Source organism: Scophthalmus maximus, chromosome 11, assembly GCF_022379125.1.
Source record: "Scophthalmus maximus strain ysfricsl-2021 chromosome 11, ASM2237912v1, whole genome shotgun sequence".
In the NCBI taxonomy this organism is placed as follows: Eukaryota; Metazoa; Chordata; class Actinopteri; order Pleuronectiformes; family Scophthalmidae; genus Scophthalmus; species Scophthalmus maximus.
This window is the reverse complement of record NC_061525.1, coordinates 3,372,365-3,395,695: the sequence shown is the minus strand read 5'-3', so window position 1 is coordinate 3,395,695 and position 23,331 is coordinate 3,372,365. Positions and strand designations below refer to the sequence as shown.

Here is a 23,331-nt window from a genome sequence, read left to right as displayed (position 1 = left end):
TCCTCCATTTTTACATAACAATGCTAATAAGGAGAACTAGACTGTACAAATTAATTTCTACTTCTACTGTTTACTTCCAAAAAACTGTATGCATCTTTTATTTTCAACATTTGAGCCTGTGTCGTTATGGCTGGTGATACATTCAAAGTACATAATATATAGCTGGGGACATGGCGCTTTATTGGTTTATTAAATATAATACACAAATACGAGTGCGACGTTTGCAGCTCCCAAGTTTTTTTTAATACTCAAACCATTTCCACGGTTGTCACTGTGTGTGTCTCTCTCTCGTACTGCAGTCTCTTGATAAAAACAATAGAAAAAAACATTTCAGACAACGCGTGGAGCAGCGGAGACTTGCCAGCTTGCTTTCGTAAGACGGCAGACGCACATTTTGGAGTTCGGGGGGGAGAGACGCGACCGTTCCCACTTTCCCATGGTCTGTGAACGCAGCAGCGGGGACATCGCCGCCTGTAGAAGGAGCTCTGCTAACCCGCGACCGAACGTACACAAACATGGCGATATCGCAGGCGGGCAGGATGCACTCGTCTCTTCGGCGTGCGCTGTATCTACTCGTCCTCGGGCTCGCCGGGATAAACCCGTCGGCCCCCCGTCTCCACCCGGAGCAGCGCTACATGCTGCCGCAGAGCAGAGGGTTTCGCACGATAGAGGCTAACGCGGACGCCGCCGCGGCTCCGCCGCTGCCCGCGGCCGACCGCGGCGCCTCCGCGGGCGGGTCGGACGCTGGCACCCACCCGCAGCATCGAAGCCGCCGGAGCGCCGGCGAACCGGCCGCGCCGAAGGTGTACGGGCAGGTAACGTGGAGCATCCCACTCGACGCCTTTTCCCCTGGGGTTGGGGGTTGGGGGGGGGGGGGGGGGGGGGGGGGGGGGGGCGGTGCGCAGCGTTTGTGCAGTCGCCGCGGACTGGCCTCAAGCTGGCAGGGATGTCTCGGGAGGAAACATTACGCAAGCCGCCGCACTGTTGTGTTCGAAGTCGCGCCGGTTTTTTCCCGCACCTCGTCCCCGACTGTCTGCGCCGCGCTTGCGGGGGGAGGCTGTGGGGCGCGCAGGGGTTGAGCGAGTCGGTCCGTCTCACCCGGCGCGTCCGACCCACATGCGTTCCAGATCAGACGAGCTGAGCCGCGGCACGGACCCCTCGGTCGCTTCGTGGCCACCTGTCCGCGGGCGGTCCGTGAAGCAGACACGCGAGGCGCCCTGACGCACCCGGCGGAGCATTTTTTGTAGTCGAGGGAAGTCAAGCCGGAGTTACAGGAAACCCCGTCGGTTTCTCTGTCAACGCTTTAGATTGTGTGTGCGACAGAATGAAACGGTGTGTTGTTGTTGTCGTTGTTGTTGTTGTTGTTGTTGTTGTTGTTGTTGTTGTTGTTGCAATAGGCCAGTCGGTGCTGAATAGAGGAGAGCACGGATGGAAGAGTGGTGCTGATGCTGGGCGAGAGACACACGGGTCGGAGCTGATGCTGATGCTGATGCTGCTGTTGTTGTTGTTGTTGTTGTTGTTGTTGTTGTTTCTCTTCATCCACCCGTTTGTCTCCAGAGGATGCCAAGAGCTTGAAATCTAAATAGATGGGGGTTAGTGTGAAGATGCCGGTTTCCCAGACACAGAGAGGAAGTCTGTGATCCCAGACTTCCCCTCGGTGGTCTCACAAACCATCCATCCGCTCTGTGAGAAGGGTACAGTAGCTCTGCTGAGCTGCGGGTTAAAGCCCTCTGAATCATTACCTACATGCTCCTGACACCAGGCGTTCTGCCGTTTTTCCTTCTTTCATAAGAAATAAGACATCTTAGTGATGCATGTTTGTTTTTTTGTAGGACAGTGATTTAGTGAACTCAATGAGCAAAAGTTAAGTGGCTGGTTTAATGTGGAAGTTATAAATAATTAAAAAAAAAGGTCAATAAGAACACATCCAGCAAGTAATTGAAAAAATAATTGATTAATCTAATGAATGAATCAACTGTTGAAGCGGTGAAAGTACACCCGGGACCCAAGGTCCAATCAGCTGTTATTTTTCTTCCAAATCCCTCATATTTTGAGAACCTTGAGACAGCTAAACATTTTTTCATTTATTCCGTATCAATTATCTAAAGGGGCTCTCCAGAGTGTTAGAATCACACGGGTGTCATGGGTGGGGAGGCTCACGGGAGTCACGTCTGAAAAAAAAAGCGAGGCCAGAATGGAAAAGGGTAGAAGCTGATAAAAAAAAACCCTGACTCGTAGTGCACAGGAGGGTGAGAGCTGCACAACACACGATCCTCCGATTCCCATTATGCAACCCGCCGGTGTCTTTGGCTCTCCCGCGTCTGTCAGGTCCACACTTTCCTAACAGGGATTCTTTAAAAGTTTCCCGTCAGCCGGACGCCACGAAGGCCACGCATGAGAGCAGTGTAGAGCTGAAGGGAAGAAGGGGTGTGACTGAATGAAACAGTGACATGCAGATCATTGGCTGTTTGAAAGGCAAACAGACAGGTAATGACCCAAATACATGTATTGGCTCAGGGCGTGTAGCTGCACACTCAGCCGCCTTCAGTGCTTAATAGATCACGGCGAACTAACTGATGACAATACACAATGAGAACCGCATTGAGTGCACAGACGTTTGGCATCCTCATTAGACGGGCTACTTCCAAGAAAAAACAGTGAGAATGAAAACACACACACACACACACATGCACACAAACACACACACACACACACCACACAGACGTTTTTGGGCTTTATAATGAATGACCAAATAAATTCATGAATAAGTAGTCGGTACTCTGTGCCTTTCACAGCAGTGTGTCTCTTAAGACGCACAGCAAACACACACGGCAAAAAAAAACAGGCAGCGATGTCACAGTAACACGACTTGTGTCGTATAAGGAAAATGTAGCCGCGCCCCAGTCTCTCACTCACCTTTACACCAGGTCCTGGGATGCACCTACGTGAAGTAATGTGAGCGTCCCAATAAATGGTTTAAAAATAGGAAACATGATCTACAGGAACGTCCTGCAGTAAAACACAATATGTGATAATGGACATTTCGAAACGTCATGATTTCCATTTTTCTGCGTGACAAAGCGATCCGTTTGATCACGCCTCATGTTGATCAACAGCTAATGATTCTTGCTTACGAAAGTCCCGATCGGTCAGGAATTGATTTTGAATATTAAAAGCGACTCGCAGGTTGCGTGAGCTGTAACGCACAAGAAACCTAGCTCTCCCTCTTCACTACCTGTTTACAATCAAGTAGGCAAATTGAATCCAATGTACAATCATGTAAATCAGTGAATATGATGGAATGGTAGCATTTGACTGCGCCCCCGGATTTATAGCCCAAATCTTTCTCCAGGGTCAGATGCCCCGAGATATACGGGGACACGCTGGACTGATTTGCTGGTGTGCCGTCAAAAGAGCCACTATGGTTTCCCCCCCCCCCCTCGTCTTTTTCAGTCTCTTTGAATTATGGAATGCGGCCGTGATTCATTTTATTATTTACACCTCTGTTTTTCCTACAGTCCAAATGGCCGCAGTGGAAAAAAAAGGCTTATTTGCCACAGCGGAACTCCCGTCAGGCGTGCGACACCTCTCAAGGGTAATTAAAGCAACGAGGATAATCTGATACGCGGCCTGAGCTTGAATGCATTTTTTAAATTGAGAAAATTCGGTTTTGGGATTTTTAATAAATTAGCATTAACTTGCCTATTTAAAATGAAAGGCACAATCTACAGATTTAAGTGTGCAGACAGTGAAAGGCTCCTGGATGCTTTCTGAAGCCACTGTATGAAATGATGCTGAATCATTCTTGTTTTGATAATAACAGGGACACAGGAGGTGATTTTTTTTTTTTATTTCACAGCAGCGACTGTTTGTGCTCTAGCTAAAGGGAGCTAATGGGCTTATTATTGTAACCTTTGTTGAGCTCTGCTATATGAAGAGAGGCGCGGGGCTGCGTGATTGGCCGAGAATTTCGGAGGGTGGTGACAACATGTCATATGTTTTTGAAAATGAAACTTGATCACATAATAATTGTTCCCATATTGTTGTTTCATTAATATGTTTTCCCGCAATGAATTCTTAATGTATTTATTCAATATAGAAAAAACATTTTGCGGTTGCATCACCATCGGTCCGACATTGTCAACAAGAGGTTGAGGGTATTGCACACGCGTCATTGTGTCATGTGGAACCCGTGGCCTAAATGTAACGCGCTTAGATGTGTTGAACGAATAAGCCTTTTCACCTCATTTGTAGCTGTTGGGAAAATATGAGGCTGGTGTCGAGGCTCAGCTTGTCGCAGCAGAGGAACGTCCTAAAGAAAAGTCAAATGGCTGTAAATCCTCCCATCTGCTGTTGTTTCACCTGCTGCTGCTGCTGTTGTTGTCCGGCGACACTGTCATCGCTATTTCCAGTCCCCTAATGTCACCATTACCCCTCGTAATCACCATGTGCCTCCAGTAGTGAGCAGTGTAAATAAACAGTACGAAGCCAAACAGTGACTGTGCACATATTGTGGTTTGTTAATGTGCCCTTCGGGTCTCACCACCATCGCTTGTTAGGTTTCTTCGGAAGGACTAAGTCATGTTTTCCTCAGATCTATTACATACATCCACACCTATTTTACAGAAGGAAATACGGCGGTGGTAAAGATGTGCATTTCAAAGTAATTGAGTCAACATAATGAAAATCAGTTTTACTTTCTCTATGTCATTTTCTAGTTGTATATATGAAGTTGTATTTGTGTTTTAAACTATTTTTAAATGTAAAATATCAATCCTCGATTACATTTCTTTTGTCATTAAGGCTTGATAACGACATCATTGCCACATTTATTTTAAATATATGTATCTGCTGATATAGCAGTGTGTGTTTGTACACTGAACTTAACATTTATTTATATATACTGTATATATATATATATATATATATAGAGTTGGCTGATATTATTGCCAAGATTAGCCTTTCACAGACATATCAATATGAGCGCTTATGTTAACCGATATGAAATCTTTTATTTTAAAGAATAAACCATGCAGAAAAAAAATCACATTTTACGTAAAATAAGCAGTTTATTTTCTCAATTCAAGTTCTATTATATTTGCTTGTATTTGTGTTTTTGTAAATTTATAGTTATTCATGATAAAGTTTATGGTTAAACTTAAATATCAAGACTCAATTAAATTTTTTGTCATAAAGGTTTGATAACGACATTTTAGGAATCATTGACAGATATGCATGCATACATGTATGTACATATATATATATATATACTAGAGCTGGCAGCGTTAACAAGTTAACCGCGGTGCGATTAAAGTCTGAGCATTAGACGCTAATCATTTTTAATTCCGTTTAATCGCGGTGTAGATGTCATGCAAAGATAGTGAAAGAATAATGTATTTTGAAAAGAATGCTATGAATGTTTGAAATATTGTAGCCGAGTGTAATTCAGTGGTTTTGTTATATCCAGTGTCAACATTCCTCTTGTGCCGTTCATTGACTGGGGTTGGTAGCGCGAGCAAATGTTGCTTGCCACAAGTGGACTCCAGTCCTAGTTCTAGATACATCAGAAGGTCTGAATGTGTTAAATAAGAGAGTAGGAGTAAGAGAATTCTGTTTTTTGATTCTTAATGAATTGGCAAAAAGTTTTTAAAGAATGCTCTCCCTCTGTCATTATGGATTTTTGAGTGTAGTAATGTGGCTCAGGCGGTCGATCAGCTCGTCCACTAATCACAGGGTCAGAGATCCACAGTGCACTTGTCCAAGTGTCTCTAGACCTCAAATTGCTGCTGATAATATACGCGTGTGTGTGTGTGTGTGTGTGTGTGTGTGTGTGTGTGTGTGTGTGTGTGTGTGTGTGTGTGTGTGTGTGTGTGTGTGTGTGTGTGTGTGTGTGTGTGTGTGTGTGTGTGTGTGTGTGTGTGTGTGTGTGTGTGTGTGTGTGTGTGTGTGTGTGTGTGTGTGTCACGTGATATCTCTGCAGCTGATGTAGCCCCAGCGTGAACTTACATTTTTGAGGAGCTGTACAGCGAAGGCTACGAAACGCATAACCATAAATCAGGCTTTATTATACCAGCTGGTTTCTCACTTTGTCTGCCGTTTGGAGCCGGGCATGCAGTAGAGGTCTTGAGTGTTTTCTGTGAACCTGCTGTGGCCGGAAGCAGCGCTCATGAAAGCCGTGAGACCGAACGACAACGTCGCGGAGCAATGAGCTGGAAGGTGCTGCGAGGCTCCATTGAACTGAGGGGAAACTGCAGAGTGGCGTTATGACTCAAAGTGCGGCCATCTCGCAATAAAAGAACAGATCGTTGTCGATATGAGAACAGTCATTTCATCTGCTCTGTGGACGAAAGTCCAAAGTGAAAGGTGAAAGCGTGAGCTTCCATCCAAATTTTGGCACCGAAATTCAGACAAAATACAAAAGCAACAGACTGTGACTGTGTGTGAGTGAGTCACAGTGAACGTGTGCAGACAGAGTGAATGTGTAATTTCAAACTAAATGACAACAAATCACACAGGAGCACAGACTACGGCAGCATCAATCTCATTGGGTGCATCCCTGGGTAAAACAGTACCTAGCTCCAGTATGGAAACGTCTTAATTAGTTCGAGGCTCTGTTGAGTTTGTGCAGTGACGGAAGATGTTTCTTTTTTTGATGCTGAAATCGTTCGGCCTTAAAGAAGAGCGGGAATATAATATGCGTTACTTACTATTGAGTGAGTCCTGTCAGCACAATAACAAGGCCGTGCATTAGAGCCTGGTAAAACATGTCCTCATATTCTTTTTGAGCCTTATTTCCTCTCAGTCTGTCTAACTGTCGGTCTGACAAGAGCCTACATCTGCTGTGACATCATGCGGAGGACAGTGGCTCATTTCACGCATCTTCGCCGTGGCCAGAAACACAATGGTGGGTTTTAACAGCACAGACTAACTCACGCATTGCAAGCTGTGCTCAGCGTCTGACTGAGAGAGCGAGCGAGCGAGCGAGCGCAGCCAGCCCCTCGTTGCCTGCCAGTCCTGCAGAGATGATGTCATTGTTTGAGACGGGCTATGCCGCCAATGGTCTTCTGGCTGCGATGCCCACCCGCACTCATCCCCCACACCCCCTTGCTGTTGAATAATGGAGAGCTGAGGGGAGCGTAGGCTGCTCCGTTCCACTGTGGGACACGACAATTTTTGGGAACATTTCTCAGAGCCACTACCACACCCAATTGAACCATTCATCCATTGAGGGGGGTTGATAGATAATAAGAAGAAGCCAAATCTGACCACCAGCGGTAATAGAAATCTGGGAATTATTATAGCGCTAGGTTAACAGTAGTAAAAGAACAAATGACAAATAAGGACATATGATTACATCTGTCCAAAGTTAAGGGTATCAAAGTTAACATTCCAGAGCAAAAATGATTGGTCCAATTGGAAGTTGGATGAAAGTATTTTTGGTCCAGAGGGCAGAGTTCATGACTTCTGGATCGGCTTTCCTGTCAGTATTACCAGAATTTTGGATTTTATAGTGGTCGGTTCTGTTGTGCCTCTTTAGAGTTGGGCTGAAGAAGGACGGTCACAGTCGTGGCTTACACACACACTTTACCCGTTGTTCGTGTCCTCTCCTTCTGTGCTCCCTTGGTCTTAATTCTGTTCCACAATTTCTTAGTGGTGCCCTTTGTTCACACCTGGGATGTTGTTGATGTTTTGTACTGTGTAACGCAGTCTGGACACGACATGCCCTGGAATGTGTGGTATGTATTGGTATCTTTCTGATTATAGTGTCATAATCAGTGTCATCACCAGACACTGAGCCCAGCTCGTACATGCTGCCAAGGGGTTGGGCCGATCCATCGCTGACAATCGTCACAATGTGGAGACCAGCATTGTCAGATGACCCTCTCCCCTTCCTCCCCTCCCCACACCCCCTCACCAAGGTGACACAACAATGCTGCCATGGGGAAATGCGCTGTCTGAAATGGGAATTTCGAGGTAACTTTGGCTTGGAATCCTTTAAAGACAGATCATTTTGACAGAAGTGAGGAGTCTGTGAAGTTTCTCCTTCAGGACATTTAAAAAAAAAAACATATTGATAGTAAAAAAAAAGCCGGTTATAGCAGGAAGAGGAAATTTGTCTCCATTCCTTGGAAGCCCAAGACTCTGTTTTCTTAACCCTCATGCCAGTTAACTGGCTGATACCTAAAGTTGATAAATCAGCAAAACCAGTGATCTGATGATCAAATGCTTTGTTGTGCACGAAACTGGAAACATAGTTGTGCATGTTTGTTGGACCCATCACCCCACCCTGCTACCATTAGGTCCCCAAAGTGCCAGAAGGGTGGAAAGGAAGGAGAGGAATGCAGCAGATAGCAATAAAATTGTTTCCTTTCTGTCAAAGTGTCATTCTCGTGATGTGAATGCATCAGTTCTTGTCTCATCGCCGGACGATGTGCCTGAGAGAAGGTTGAATGGCTTGCGGCTGAAGAAGAGTCAGAGGTGCAAACTCGTGAAATATACTGAATAATTGAACCGGTCCTGCAATAACCTAAGCTCCTGTTCCCGGGTGAGATAATGGGAAACAGCAGACGTGTTGTGCATGGGCCGACACTTACCCAGGGAGCGGGCTTCTTGCTCATGCTCTGACACTGGGTAAACAGCAGAGTTTGTTTAACTGCGTTGCTGGTGTCCAAGTTTCACTTGCGCTGCTTTGCTCTGACAAGTTATGTCTGGCATGCACGTGTCTGGTGTAGATGACTAACGCTACAAGACCAATGGTGTAGTCCAACCAAGCTTGAACAAAGCTTTTTACTCGCACTGTCCGATGGCAATTAATGCACTTTGTGAATCCTAAACACCGCAAAAACACTGTCTGGTGGGGCTTTAAACATCACTGGTCCACCTTAAATAATCAATATACTTTAGTGAGGCTTGCATAACTAAATGAAGTTGCTTTTTTAATTGTTGTCAGGCGGCCAACTGAATCCCCTGCAGCCAGACAAGTCCAACGGCATCTTATCTGGATCCAAGCGCAAAGGTGGAATGCTGCCAGCTTCTTAGCTGCATGTAATGGCTTGTTAGTGAAAAGAAAAGCCTGACACAAATAAGCATGTAAAGGGACGACGCATGCCATTTAAAGTGAATGAAGTTTTAACATCGAGATAAAGAGCGTGAAAGGCTATGAGTGACGCTCCAGGAAATTAGTTCAAAGTGTGGGGTAGTGACAGACATCTGGCCTTGGTGTTGGCGTGTTGTTTGAAGGTACTGGTAAGCTGATGATATTCGATCCCATTCATTCATCTTGCCTTAATATCTAATAGATTATAAAAATTATAAAATATTTCCCCACATTGTTTACAATGTCTTTTCACTTAAAGCCTTCATTTTCCCAAAAGTTTTGGATCATTGGTCATTCCCATGGACAGTGGAATAGAGTCAAACATTTAATACAAACATCTCTTATATTAGCAGACATATGATGAAGCTAGACAGGGGTTATGAACATTATCACTAACCATTTACACACAATTATCATTAACCGACTTACACCTTGTATTCATTGTCTACTTGTTGTGCTATACAATGCGTATCATTCCAGTCCGTCATTTTAATGTCTACTTGTATATCCATTTTTTCTAAGCATTTAGCTTATTTAGTTTTGATTCAGTACTCTATTCAAGTTTCTATCAAGGTGGTGTACCCATCAACTCTTCATATTTTGATGACATTTAGCTTTTTAACTGTAAATATTTAAATAAGTGTTTTGAGGGATTTGATATCTTTGAAATAACTTATCAAAGGGATGGCACTGTTAATATTGTAATGGTACTACTACAGTTACTGCTTATCAATCCTGTACTTTAACTGTTCTTTAATTGGTTATTTTTGTTACTGTTTTAGAGGAATATACTTATTTAATACTTTAATATATAATGTTGAGTTCTGTTAACTGTGAGGTGTTTCTAATTGTTTTTGTCGACCCCATTCATGTAAATGGGTGACGAATCACAAATGTCATTGAAATTTGCTGCCGATTAACGGTCATTGTTGCACTCTGCAGCTTGATGTTCTCTTGTTGAGGCCTCTTCTTGTCGCGATTCCAGCAGTGAAGATAGTCTTTTGTCTGCAGCGACTCCTTTCGTTTAGGAGAAGACTGCACTGTGTCCGGCACGTCTGACGCGCAAGCATAAAATAGTCTGGCGCTGCGGTGACATCACAGGTGGCGTGCGCAATGACAGATGCGACGAGCATAAATCCAGCTTCAGCGGTTGAGTTGCCGGGTTGTGGTTGTAGGCTCCAGGTTTTGAAAGAATTTGTGAAATAAAAAAAGAGGATATTTTTGGTTGGGTTTTGTCATTAAATAAAAGTCCACTCTGAGTCTGACAGTGTTATCGGAGTGCAATGCTTAATTCATGGAGTGCTCCTTTAAGTAACTTATATATACATTGCCAGATCTAACTTTCTGATCCGGCTGTCAGAGATCTATACTGTGTAAAACAATTAAATTCAATTTGTCAGTGCACCTAGGGTATTCAGATCAATTAGTATAATAAAATCAGTGTCATGATTTATTAACCACTAATTTGGGAATTGTGATTAATAATTAAAATAAACAGAACATCTAGTAAAATGATCCGTGTTTGGATTTTGTATTGATTATGTTACAACCAAATTTGTAAATCTAATTAACAGTGTGATGGGCAAGGGAGAGGGTGCATGCATCTGTAGGAGGGGTGTGTGAGAGCGAGCAAGGACTTTGGGCATGTAACAGGCGTTTCCCACTTCTATGTATTTTCTTTCTTTTCCAGTTGTCAATTAGGAGATGAACATGACTATGTTATCTTCCCACTAAATTGGGGCCAGTGGTAATGTAAGAAAACATGGCCCTGTGGTCTCTCTTCTACAGAAAAAGCGGTATCTCGAGAAATAACGAAAATATACCCGTGGGTTTTATTTTGGTATGAACGCTTTGCATAGGATAACTTTTGTTGACATAGACTGACAGAAATTGTGACAGTGTACCTCCTTATGATAGAGGGGCTTCATCTGTGTTCTCAGTTAATATCAATCGATGACGTGTCTCTTCAGCTGTTACTAGGCTACAGCTTCTCCTCATTTGTTGAAAAAGTCAAGCAATGTTAACAGGTTCTATGTGCAGTACTATATAAAGTGAGCTGCTTCATGTATGAATAAACAGTGCTTTGTTACAGTGAGATAATCAGCTCCGATTCATGTGGGTAACTTACAGTATTTTTATTTATTTGATTTAAATAAAAAGCACCATCTTCTACAATAGGGAATTGTTTAATTTGCAATATTCCTAATGACTAAATTCGCTGTGGATTAAGTTCAAATTAGGTCTGTCAAGATAACTACTTTTTTTTGTTGGACAACATTTTGTCCCAGAAATTATAGTCACGTCTTCTCTTACACAATATATGTCACTGCTGAGAGATTACCAGTGAATCTCAAACTAGGTGGTCCCATGGGAGTCTTGAAATAATTTTTAGATAAAAAGTCCTTGTTGGTTAATGTGGCAGGTGGTGGCTGCCTAACATCTTAAAAAAAATTTTTTTCTTAGCATTTGTGATGTTGACGGAAATTTGACGGTACTGTCAAGCTACCAAACCATGCAGAGTCTACCTGCGCTATGGTCTGTGGTCACCCATGAATGAAACATGGGGTCAAACCATAGACTGTATATAGAAGTCAATGAGAAAATGACTCTACTTCTCACTTGATTTCTAACTTCTGTAAAAGTTTTCCTGAGGAGTTTATGGTTCAATCGCTAGACTCAAGTCTTGTTCAATACAGCATGATGTTCATTTTGAAAAATTGTGGTTTCCTTCCGTGCAAAGTAGACGATAAATCAAGGTATACATTTGAGCATGGATACAGCGTCATTGACTGGTACCATCCAATCGGTGCATGGTTGCAGTTGTAGGTGGGCACACAGTCAGACCCTAACCCCGCTCCTACGTCTGATTTCAAAGAAAAACCAACATGGCGCTGGTCAAAATGCTAAACTCGGGGCTTTAAAAGGACAGTTTGGAAACCAATGGGTGACATCACGGTGGGTTTCCACTTGGGTCAAAGCCTTCTCTTCTGTACAAAAGACTTGCAAACCCAAGAATGGCAGGGGGGTAATGCATACAAATTCTGATGATGCATTAATAAAATATTAACAATATGTTCACAGACTCGCGAGGGTAGCAGCCATTACCTGAAAATATTGATGACGTTCGATTTCTCCGATGCTGATTGTAGACGCACTAGCAGGTGACATATGCCTTGTTTCCACATAGCTTGGTGTCCGGCGACCGGATTCCTATGGCAACATCAGGATTCATTGCGCTCCAGTGAAAAAGTCACCAACCCTAATTGCGAGCGTCAAGCTTTTGTGGCTCTCGAATGCTCCTTGTTTCGGTCTTCATAGCCCATGTTTAGTGGTGCAGTGATCTGCCCCCTCGCAGCTGCAATTTGCCGCAACCTGGCAAATAGTTCTAATCTCCTAAGTTATCGTCATTGTCTCAGATCCATCTGTGGCAGTCTGCAGAGCTGCTGGCGCACTTTCGCACTGAGGCCAATGAAGCCTAAAATGAAGAGATTTACTGTTGCCCTGGCTTTCACTGAGGCAGCCCCGAGCGAGGCGGAGCACAGGGCTGATTGCTGAAGCAAGAGATGGAAAAGCAAGTTGTTTATCAGGGAAGCTGGCTGCATGACAGCGGCTCATAGTCATTCCTTTGTTGGAAGTTACATGGGAAAAAAGTTAAGTTTGTGTCTTGCTGGCAACATACAGTCCAGTCCTGCAATGATGGTGGCCTTGTTGTTCTCTGGCAATGACTTCAACATCCTGCTGAAGGAGAAAAACACTCTTGTATATCATTAGTCTCACATTTGATGCTTTCCTGGGGCTGTTTTGTGATATAGTGTTGTAATATTCTCTGTAGTCTAGCCCTTAATGATTTCCTACATTTTCAAGTATCACTCAACCCCCTAACCAAAACACAATATGTGTTGTTGCTGTATTGGTTTATGGATTGTTGAGGCCTCTGTGGGTGGATATATCAGTTAGGCTGCCTTTTTCATCGTCCTATTTCCCCTTTGTAAGATTACTTTTCAATGATTGTACAGAGTGGAAAATCCAAACCCTGTTTTTTAAACATCATAACAGGCCTAGCAGTGCATGCCACACTACCAGCGGCTGAAACGTCTCAGGATGAATATTTTAATTCAACTGAATTTTCACAATGCCAACATTTTGGCACTGTCACCCACATCATTGTTGTGATAATAGAAGTTACAAAGCAGAACTGGGTCAAGGGATGTGTCTGATCGCAGCTGACAGAGGTAGCCAAGATACTTGTTGTTTACTCCACCGTTGGGAAAGTGCAGAAAAGGTCTTTGAAGCAAAAAACCCCAAAAAAGAGCCCTTTCACTGGCCTGCCTCTTGGAGAATCATCAATAAAAGATAATGCAAGGAAGACAGCATGGAGATGAGATGGCGAGGCAGTGACAGTGAAAAAGATGAAGTAGCCCATTTCTTTTCATTGATCTAATAGCCCGATGGGAGGTGCGCTTAAGGGGAGAGTATGTGTCAGTGCAAGTTACTGCATTACCCTGCCCGCCCGAAACATGCAAGTATAAACGAAATGAAATGTTACCATATGCACACACTGTTCGAGCAAGTATCTGTGTGGTTAAAGGAAACATCCGGCCATGTTCTATATCATATAACAGGCCCAAAACCAACACTGAATTGATCCTTCTCGCAAGTATTGTTTGTTTAGGTAATTGTTCTCTGCCACAGAGCTCCACTGTGGGCCAAAAACTATGAAAACATCCAAAAAACCACTGGGTGACATTTTACTCCACTATAACCTGTATAAACACACACAAGCACGCACGTGCACGCACACACACAGATCATTTATAAAAAAGAAAAGTAAATACATTAAATTCAATTCCCAGCTGATTCAGAAAACTAATGAGCCTTTAAAAAAAATTGATTATATATTTGTGATGCGTCTCTAAGGATTTGCCTCCTCAGTAGGAGCCAGTGGACTTGGGCCTGAATGCCACAGACTGAATAGGCAAGTTGGGAAGCAGCTGAGAAATAGCTTAGGTTTGACATAAGCAAAGTATAATATGACACCATCGCCTCATCCTTTTAATCGAGCTCGACCATTCAAGAGCTCTCCTACATTCTCAGTCTCTGAACTGTTGCGAGTCTGTGGAGCATTTACTCACTGTGGCCGTTGAGCGGCAATTATGGTCTATTGTTAAACGCTAAAACACAGTGTAACAGTAGCACAAGTAGACCAGGGTCACAAAGTCTGCACCCTACACAGTAATACCTACCCAAAGGTTCCTTCCTGAGCTACTGTCATACCACACCAGTCAGTGGTTCTTTGCTCACGAATATTAGTATTGCATTCATAAAGGGAAAATAGTGCTATTGCCTCTTTCAGGAATTATATTGTCTTGTCAGTCAACAGGTGAGGGTCATGTGTATGACTATAAACCCATTCATCTTAAATTATTGTTTTTGTTATCTTTTTAAGAATTAATGTTATTACTATGATAAATGCTATCAGGCCTTCCATTTAAATTTTTTTTATATAACTTTGCAGTGATTGTGTGCAGTGTTTCCTTTGGTCTGCTTGCGCTTTTTCTCTGACGTGCATGTTTTTTTTTCTGCCCGTTTTGTCCCGCAGGCCAACCTGAATGACTCCCATAACCAAATGGTGGTCCACTGGGCTGGAGAGAAGAGCAACGTCATTGTAGCCTTGGCCCGAGACAGCGCCGGAGCCACGGGACCCAGAACCAGCTCTGTAATTACACCTGAACACATCCATTTCGAAGGAAAAGTTAAAACAAGCATGCTCATGGCTCCTGTATACAGTTGCCACATCCTCACATTACTGATCCTCTCTCAATCTCAATCTTGATTCAGGATGTTGTGATTTTTGACCCTCAAATAAATCACTGTCACAAAACATAATGTTCTTTATAGTAGTTGAGGAGGGAGAAGCACAGACAACTGAGGTGGATGAAGACGGAACACCCGCACATTGTCTACATTCGCTCAATAAAAAATTTATAATAGAAAAATAACATGGTAGACCTTGTGTGAGCGTTTCCTCTCCGTCTATTTCTGCCTCCCTCAGTGGGAGTGGCTGCGTACTTTCCCGGGTTTAAGAATTTGTCCGAAACTCAGGGACTTTGATGGTTCAGTTACGACGGGTTTCTAGGTCCAATATTAATAGTGATTTCTTTGGATGGAAGCGGTTCTTATATCTGATAAAAGATACTTATACAAGCATTTTTCAAGTTTTCCTGCTGCAAAGTTCCAAAAACTAACAAACATGTTTGATTACCTGTCATTATCAGTCAAATAGGTAATCAAAGATGCATTTATTTTTCTTAAATACACATGAATGGGATGATTTATTAATTCCTCAATCAGAGCTGCACAATTCAAGGATCGTACTGTATCCAATTGTGACTTTTAGGACCAGTATCATAACTTAAATTGTGATCTATTTCTGGTCTATGCAACATGATATGACCGCACCAACCTCCATATCACCAGAGTAGCCCAAATTTAATAATGTTATTAAATTAGAGGCTTTTTTTTGCCACTTGCAACATGGTTAATTAGCATTTGTAGTTGTTGCACTCTTAGAAGCATATCCATTTAACAAGCAATGCGGCCAAATTATATATCCTATATGCTTCTAACAACTAAAACATGTCGGACATTTCTAAAACAAGTTCCAACTTGTCTCAGCAGGATTTTACACGGATCCAGTTTCCAAACCTTTACCCACCGCCGACCGGCAGAGCTCAGCCTGAACCGATCAGTTACCTGCGTTTATCTCTGAATCAAATCCAGCACTGACTACACCTGTTGGCATGACACCGAATCCGACCCAGAGGTAAACGCAGGAGCTGAGCTGGCACAGGTTTCCTGTCGAGACAAACGTTTCTCTCTCAGAGACCTCGGCCTCTCTTCCTCCGCTGCTGCTCTTCTAGGGGATGAGATGAGCTCATGTTGGTTATTACACCCTGACTCCGCCTGCTGATTCTGTTCTTCGATTACTAATAATGTGTTCCGGCTTCCATGCTATGCCTGGATTGAGACAACCAACCTGTGATCACTAAAAAATGACTAGTACCTGGACACAATTGCATCTGGATTCTGTGTAAAGAAAAAAAGTATTCGAGCTACCTGTCAGCTTCATTTTTGTTTTGTTTTTATGAACTGCAAAAAGATAAAGCTTGGTTTGTATAATTCAAATATAAAAAATTACATAGAGCGGATGTCTTTTTTTTAATGCGCTCACTCAAATAGTCACTGTTAATTAGCCACAGCGGAATAAATCGACCTGAAGTTAATGGTGACCCTCTTAAAATCTCACTTTAGCTCATAAAGACACTGTTAATCAGCAGTGGGTTTTCACACTATAAATATAGTTATTAGTATTACTACACAATATTATAATAACAATAATAGTATCATTAATAACACATTTTATAAAATAATCCAGAAATATCCAGCAACAAAACGTAGAATAAGCCACAGTAAGTACACCAGTAATTAAACTTGTTTAATTTAATTAAAAAGCAACATTAAGCTCCAGAGCTCAGCATTAGTTACCATGGATACCAAGGTGTATGCGCTGATCATTTCCGGTCCCCTTTGCCTGCAGGTCTACGTGTCCTATGATTACGGCACCACTTTCATGCTCGTCTCAGACAAGTTCCAGCTTTCAGGGGCCACGTTCAAGGACGGCAGCAAGCAGGTCATCTCCCAGTTCTACCACAGCCCTGCAGACAACAGGAGGGTAAGTCACAGTCGGGCACCACTGGTCACACGCGGACCAAGGTGAGCAATGGGGCCACATGCTCCTAGATGCAAATGTAGCTTTTGCTCTTATTGCATAAAAATAAAAAAATGCTGTGAGTGTGACCTTTGCAGAAATGGCACATCTCGGACACAGTGAGCATGATTCATTGCTGCACTTTATCTTCCTTGGCTAGGAAAATACTTTCACTATGGCATCAGGATATGGAAATCCTGCCAGGCGCTCTCATTGCAGCCAATGCCTGACGTCTGTTTTCACCTTCTTTAAGTGAAGGCCCTCCCTCTGAAAGGGACTCCTCAACCACGGGAGGGGACTTGGCAGTAAAGTTCTTCTGGTGAATCACAGGAACAACTTGGTCTGGGTTCCTGGCTGCTGTGGCAATCTTTGGCGTCAGATCTTATATTACATTGGCGCTATTCTTGTTTTCCTTATTATGGGATAAATTAGGCCTTTTCAGTTATAGGAGCTGCAGGAATGGACAGTATAAAGATACTGATGTGTTCATTGAACATTAGAGCATGTCAAACTTTTTCAAGTAATAACAGAAATTAAAATCATGAACCTGAATACGAGATTTAATAATATATTTTTTGGCCTTGGATGTATTCTTGGTGGGCTGCCAGCCCCGTACTATTATAGGGGAAACCTTGGTATGTGAGATAAGCTAAAAGCATATTTGTATACCAAACAAAGCCAATAAAATGCAGCTAGTCATTACAGAGTTGAGTAGCTTTTAGCAGGTTTTTCACTCTGCCTTGATAGAACCGCAGCTCTTTATGTCTATGTTTATATCTAATCTCAGTGGGCGTCCCACTGAGTTGTGGCTTTCACAGAGCATGCTGCCCATAATGCAGTGCAGCAAAATGGTACAGTGCAATCTCCCTGTGTGATACTTTTCCATAGCAATTGTTGCTGAGCTGCTGACTCAGCTTTTTTTGTGTGGAAGATCATTACTACTTTGTATAGACTAAATAACTGGGGGCCCAACACAGAACCTTGAGGTACACCCACCATACAGGTAATGCTGCTGAATAGTGTCTAACAACACATGCTTGAGTTGTTATTATGGGAAATGCAGTATCTATTGTCTTTGCAGGTCAAACTCATACCAGGGACTTAAGGTCTCTCAACCTCTGCTGCTTTAATAATGAATATACTTTTTCAAATCTGTCTGATGCGAGTCCCCCACCTTCATGGAAACATAATGGGAAATTGCTGGATCATCCCTATAAATATCTGTAATTCCAGTAGCGTTTTCTGGATAATAGTCTACTTTTATTTATTTATTTTAAAGGGACAATGCACGTTAATTAATATATGAAGTCCAACATGGAACAAATTAATAGACACACATAGATCACATAAGTACATACAAAGACACTTATCATGAATAATTATTTATCCCTTTCGTTATGATTCTGCCTTTCGCCGAGGTTACTGGGAATACAGTGACAAGGCACATTAAAGCGAGCTGGGAGAAGTGGGATTAGCAAAATACAATTACATAACCACACATTGTAATAAGGCTGGGGAATACATTTGACGGAGCAGTGGTTGCGTAAGAATCTCAAAACATTTCCATGTTTCCTTTCCAAGAATATCTTTCCTAGAAACTTTTCAAATCAGTTTAGGTCACACAGTGTTTCTGTGTGACATGTTGCTGTGAAATGTCTCCACGAGATGTCTTGTGACTTGATTAAGTGTGTTTCTTCTCTCTCCTTCTTCAGTACCTTTTTGCAGTTTAGGTCACACAGTGTTTCTGTGTGACATGTTGCTGTGAAATGTCTCCACGAGATGTCTTGTGACTCGATTAAGTGTGTTTCTTCTCTCTCCTTCTTCAGTACCTTTTTGCAGACTCCACCAACAACTACCTCTGGAACACCTTTGACTTCTGCAAGAGCATCCATGGCTTCTCCCTGCCCTTCAAACCAACAGACCTGCTGCTCCACAGCACAAGATCCAACCTGGTGCTTGGCTACGACAGCTCCCACCCAAACAAACCGGTAAAGACTATTCTGTCGTCATGGCGCAATCCTTGTTTTATGGTACTGTAAAATATATGGTTCAATATAATATGTTCAGTATAAATCTGATCTTGAAATCATTTATTTGACAGCTTATAATGCTTGAGAGAAGCCTTTTTGCTTTTCAGTGACTTTTTGACGCTAGGTGTCTCTTCCGGTTGTCACATCATCAGATGTTCCATTTCACATATAAACATTTCTACCACTACTACACAACTATGAACATACCTAACATGATGAACATAGCTGAATTCATATTCTTGTTCCCCTTGAATTTCAGACGTATCCCTTTTTTTCCTCTGGAGCTGCTATTAAATTTTTCAGCACTTCTCTGATTAAGTGCTTCATGTGCAGTCTGTGGTAACCAAGAGCAGAATACGATTGGCTGCTTAGATTTTTGCATGTAAGCTCTTTTGGTTTCATTGTCGAGTTCAAGCACAACAGTGCCAAATGGCTCTCCAGTGTTCTCGTCACAAGTGTAAGAGCCAAAACAATGGAATGAGCCTGACCTACATTTTTATATTGCACCACCCCCTCTTCTTTTTCTTCTTCTTCTTCATCTTCTCTTTACTGTTTCCAACCCCCCCGCCCCCTTCTGCCTCTACTCCCACCCTCTCCCCCTTCCTTCCCCTGCAGCTGTGGAAATCAGACGACTTTGGGGAGACATGGGTGTTGATCCAAGAGCATGTGAAGACCTACTTTTGGTAAGAGAATCCGTGTTCAGATAGGCCCTGTGCAGACCTGGCATTTACAAACAGCTCAGGTGATGCGGTGTGTGTGTGTGTGTGTGTGTGTGTGTGTGTGTGTGTGTGTGTGTGTGTGTGTGTGTGTGTGTGTGTGTGTGTGTGTGTGTGTGTGTGTGTGTGTGTGTGTGTGTGTGTGTGTGTGTGTGTGTGTGTGTGTGTGTGTGTGTGTGTGTGTGTGTGTGTGTGTGTGTGTTAGAGAGGGGGACCAGGACCGGGGGGCGGGGGCTCAGGTCATAAATGTGCTGTGCACATCTCTACAATGAAGCAACGAGAAAAGATTTTATTCATTTGAAATAGTAAGGAAAATGTGGCGGTCAATGTTGACATGTTGTGGCATCGGCTGCAAACACATCTACGTCTGTGAAACACGAGAAGTGTAAAAAAAAAAACCCACTTTCAGTTCAATGTGAAACCACACATTTTGTTCACACTGCCAAAAGAATGTGGCCACATGCGTCGCAGACCACCTGCGAATGTGGTCAGAGTGAGCGGCTCTGAAATGCGTGCTCAGTGCATGTTGGCTGTGTTCACACCTGTTCTCAGAGCTCAACTGTTGTGATCGGATCACCTGCGACACCAAGTATACCAGTCGGACGCACTGTGAGAAATTATTTTTGCACAGAGAACATTAGCAATATATTTTGAGCTAGATGAGTTTCACTTTTACAATGTTTCACCAAGCACAGGCAATCTTTTGAAAAAAAGACTCAAATATTGACCATCTTCTAAGCGCTACTTCCTGCAGGATAATGCTCCGCACACAAAGCTAGAGTCTCAAACAGGTTCCATGAACACGACGGTGGGTTCGATGAACCTAAGTGACCTCCCCAGTCACTAGATGTGAATCCAGTTGAAAAAAACCCCTTGGAGATGCTGTACAACAGGAGATCGGCAGCATGACTGTGTAGCGGAGAAAATCTGCAGAGCTGATGTGATGATGAAGTGTGCGACATAAGCTTCTCAGTGAGTGTAGATCCCGAAATCGAGACGCTATACACCAAATTAGACCAAGTAGAACGTTTTTTTTTTCTCCCCTTAATGTGACTGCATCCCTTTTTAGATGCTATTTACACTGGTGACGGACACGGGCACACCATACATGGGCAGGTGTATGGATGCATTATATAGATTTTTTCATTTGATTGATATCCAGGATTAAATGAGGAAATAGGTTGTAAGCCAAACATTTTCCGGAATCATCTTTGCTGCTGTGACAAATTGTTATTTGAGATGAATGTTGCCATCTCTTTCTCTTTAATGGTATTAATGTTGAAGTTATTGTGATGTTACTTCATTATGTTATCATATAATGTTTCGGTGAAAAGAAAACAAAATTTACTGACTTAATGAAGGTTTTCAATGCATCTCTACAGAGTGCCTGAGGAACAACTGTTTACCTACCTTCCCTTATTTGTACGTTTGTGCACAGCACAGTTCCGATACACTTCTTCAAATTTGCACCACCCGACGTAATGCACTTTGAGACCTTTTTTAGCTTCCATTTTCATTTGAATTCTATACGTTTGTGAAACAACTCACTGCAGTCAACCCTTGTTTTTCTCAGCTCTCTGTGGCAGCGATCTGCATGACAGCATAAACACACGACTAGTATTCACTTCTGAACCAGAGAAAAGGTCAAACCTGCGAGGAATTAGAATCGCTGTAGAAACTAATGTATAGTTTAGCTGTAATCTCATTTGACACAAGGTAAAAGATGGTTTGGGGCTAGAAGGTTCTGTCGGAGCCGTTTGAGCCTTTATGCCCTACAAACAGTCAGACAATGAAAACTGGGACTGCATATCTCTCCTCTCCGCCGAAGGCTTCAGCTCTCTGCGTCTGTTGCTTTAAATTTAAATGAAAGCAGTCGGTGGGGAGGGGCAGTGCTTCAGTCTCCGGAAAACAAGGGGCGCAGGGAAAATGAGGACGCGGCAGGGAACTGCTCCATCACACCACTGCGACGTCTGCGTGTTGACGAATGAGAATCGGCGTGAATGAGAGTCGGTGCGAGGCGGAGGCGTTTTAGACGGGTCGCACGGAGCTGCAGGTCGCCCCCGCCGCTTCTCGAATGACACAGACGCACCTCCCCTAGATTGTGTTCTACTTTCTATCTGATGTGTTGATTGCCAGTTGACAACTAGTAGCAGTTTGTGCTTGTGCTTACTGCGATCGAATGCAGACATAGTGAAACGACGACCCAAGTTCCTTGGCTATGACTAACCGTTGGTAACTCTGCGTCGCCAAGTGAACCAAAGAATGGAAACGTTTTGTTGGAGATATATAATGAAATGAAGGACTGGTCTTAAACGCCGCCACTCGCTGTTCCCAGTCAAAGAGGGAGACTTTTGTTTTGTAAATCAGAGCAGATTACAATGTCGACTGTGAGCGCCGTCCACGTTTGATGCAGAGTTGCCCGTCGAACATGGAAGTGATCCGTTGAAATTCACAAGACGCAGCTCATTACGTCAGCGTGTCTGGTTAGATTTGACACAGAGCGGCGGAGAAATTGACCCTTTCAAATAAAATCGCAAGTTCAATCCGATTTGTAAGAAATGTATTTTTTTTTTAAAAGGGACAAGCTTATCAACTCTAGAGTTATTCCACTATAAATATTTGCCTGTGTGTTGGTGAAGTACATTATAAAATGTTTTTAACCTCCCTTATTTTTCCGTCCTAACATGCAAAGTCAGAAAATGTGTTTGCCTGGGAATTAACGCGTTCATCAAAAATGCTTGACTGTCGGCAGTTCAGTGCAAGGAGAGTCGACCTTTTCTCATAAGACCATTTCAGACTGGCAGCGGACACCAACACTTTGGAGGAAGGGCGTTTAAGAGGAGTTTAAACAGGGGCAGAGATGAATTCAAAGGAAGGGACAGAGACGGACTGCGAATAGCCCTCCGAGCACTCTCGGCCCAGACAGTGTCCATCAGCTGAACAGGGGTCTTTGAAAGAAGCCAAGCCAAGACACTGCTCTCTCTGTCCCAGCTCGCGAGGCTCCGGAGGAAAACACACTGATTTGGAAGGCAGAAGTTGAGAAGCAGTGAATCTGCTTCATTCATTCTGGCCACGCTGTTTGTGAAGGTTGACCGACAGACAGCTATTCGCGGCTTAATCCCGTCGATAGTGGCCGACATTTATTTTCTTGAAATTCTGGCCACTTCTGCGGCCCCAAATAAAAGGGAAAGGATTCTTTGTCAGTGTGAAAAGCTTCTGAATCAGGGGAGGCCAGAAATATTCAGTCATTTTAGGGTGTGGAGCAGAATTCGGAACACGTTTGTCACACTGACACGCTGATCAAGTCAAGTTCTTGAAGCTGGAAGGGTTCATTGGAGGTTAATTAAACATCCTGTGTATCTGATACATTGAAATAACAAAGATGTAGACTACTTAGTCTCATGCTGTATTTTTCTTATGAGATTCTTGATCCAAATACTGATACCACTGTTCACCAAAATTAATCCATTGATCGATTAGTAATCGACTACTTAATGAATCTGCAACTATTTTGATAATTGATTCATTGGTTTAAGTTGTTTTTATGAAAGAAAAGTACAAATTCTCTGATTTCAGATTCATTAATATGAATATAGTTATGAGTGTAGTTTCTTTGTTCCTGTGTGACATTGAACTGAATATATTTACTTTGTGGACGATACAAACTATTTTTACCATTTAATGGACCAAAGACATAATCGATTAATGAAAAACTTATGG

General features: G+C 42.9%; 1 protein-coding gene across 2 annotated transcripts in view; it reads left to right on the top strand.

Moving 5' to 3' along the window:
* The first annotated feature begins 415 nt into the window (after positions 1–415).
* sorl1 (sortilin-related receptor, L(DLR class) A repeats containing) overlaps positions 416–23,331 on the top strand; it is a 75,425-nt gene continuing 52,509 nt past the window's right edge. For both annotated transcript variants that reach the window (XM_035621694.2, XM_047335858.1), the window contains exons 1-5: positions 416–815; positions 14,697–14,813; positions 16,695–16,829; positions 18,692–18,853; positions 19,511–19,578. In XM_035621694.2, coding sequence (XP_035477587.2) covers positions 516–815; positions 14,697–14,813; positions 16,695–16,829; positions 18,692–18,853; positions 19,511–19,578 — 782 coding nt within the window. In that variant the 5' untranslated portion in view covers positions 416–515. The remainder of the gene's footprint in view (positions 816–14,696; positions 14,814–16,694; positions 16,830–18,691; positions 18,854–19,510; positions 19,579–23,331) is intronic.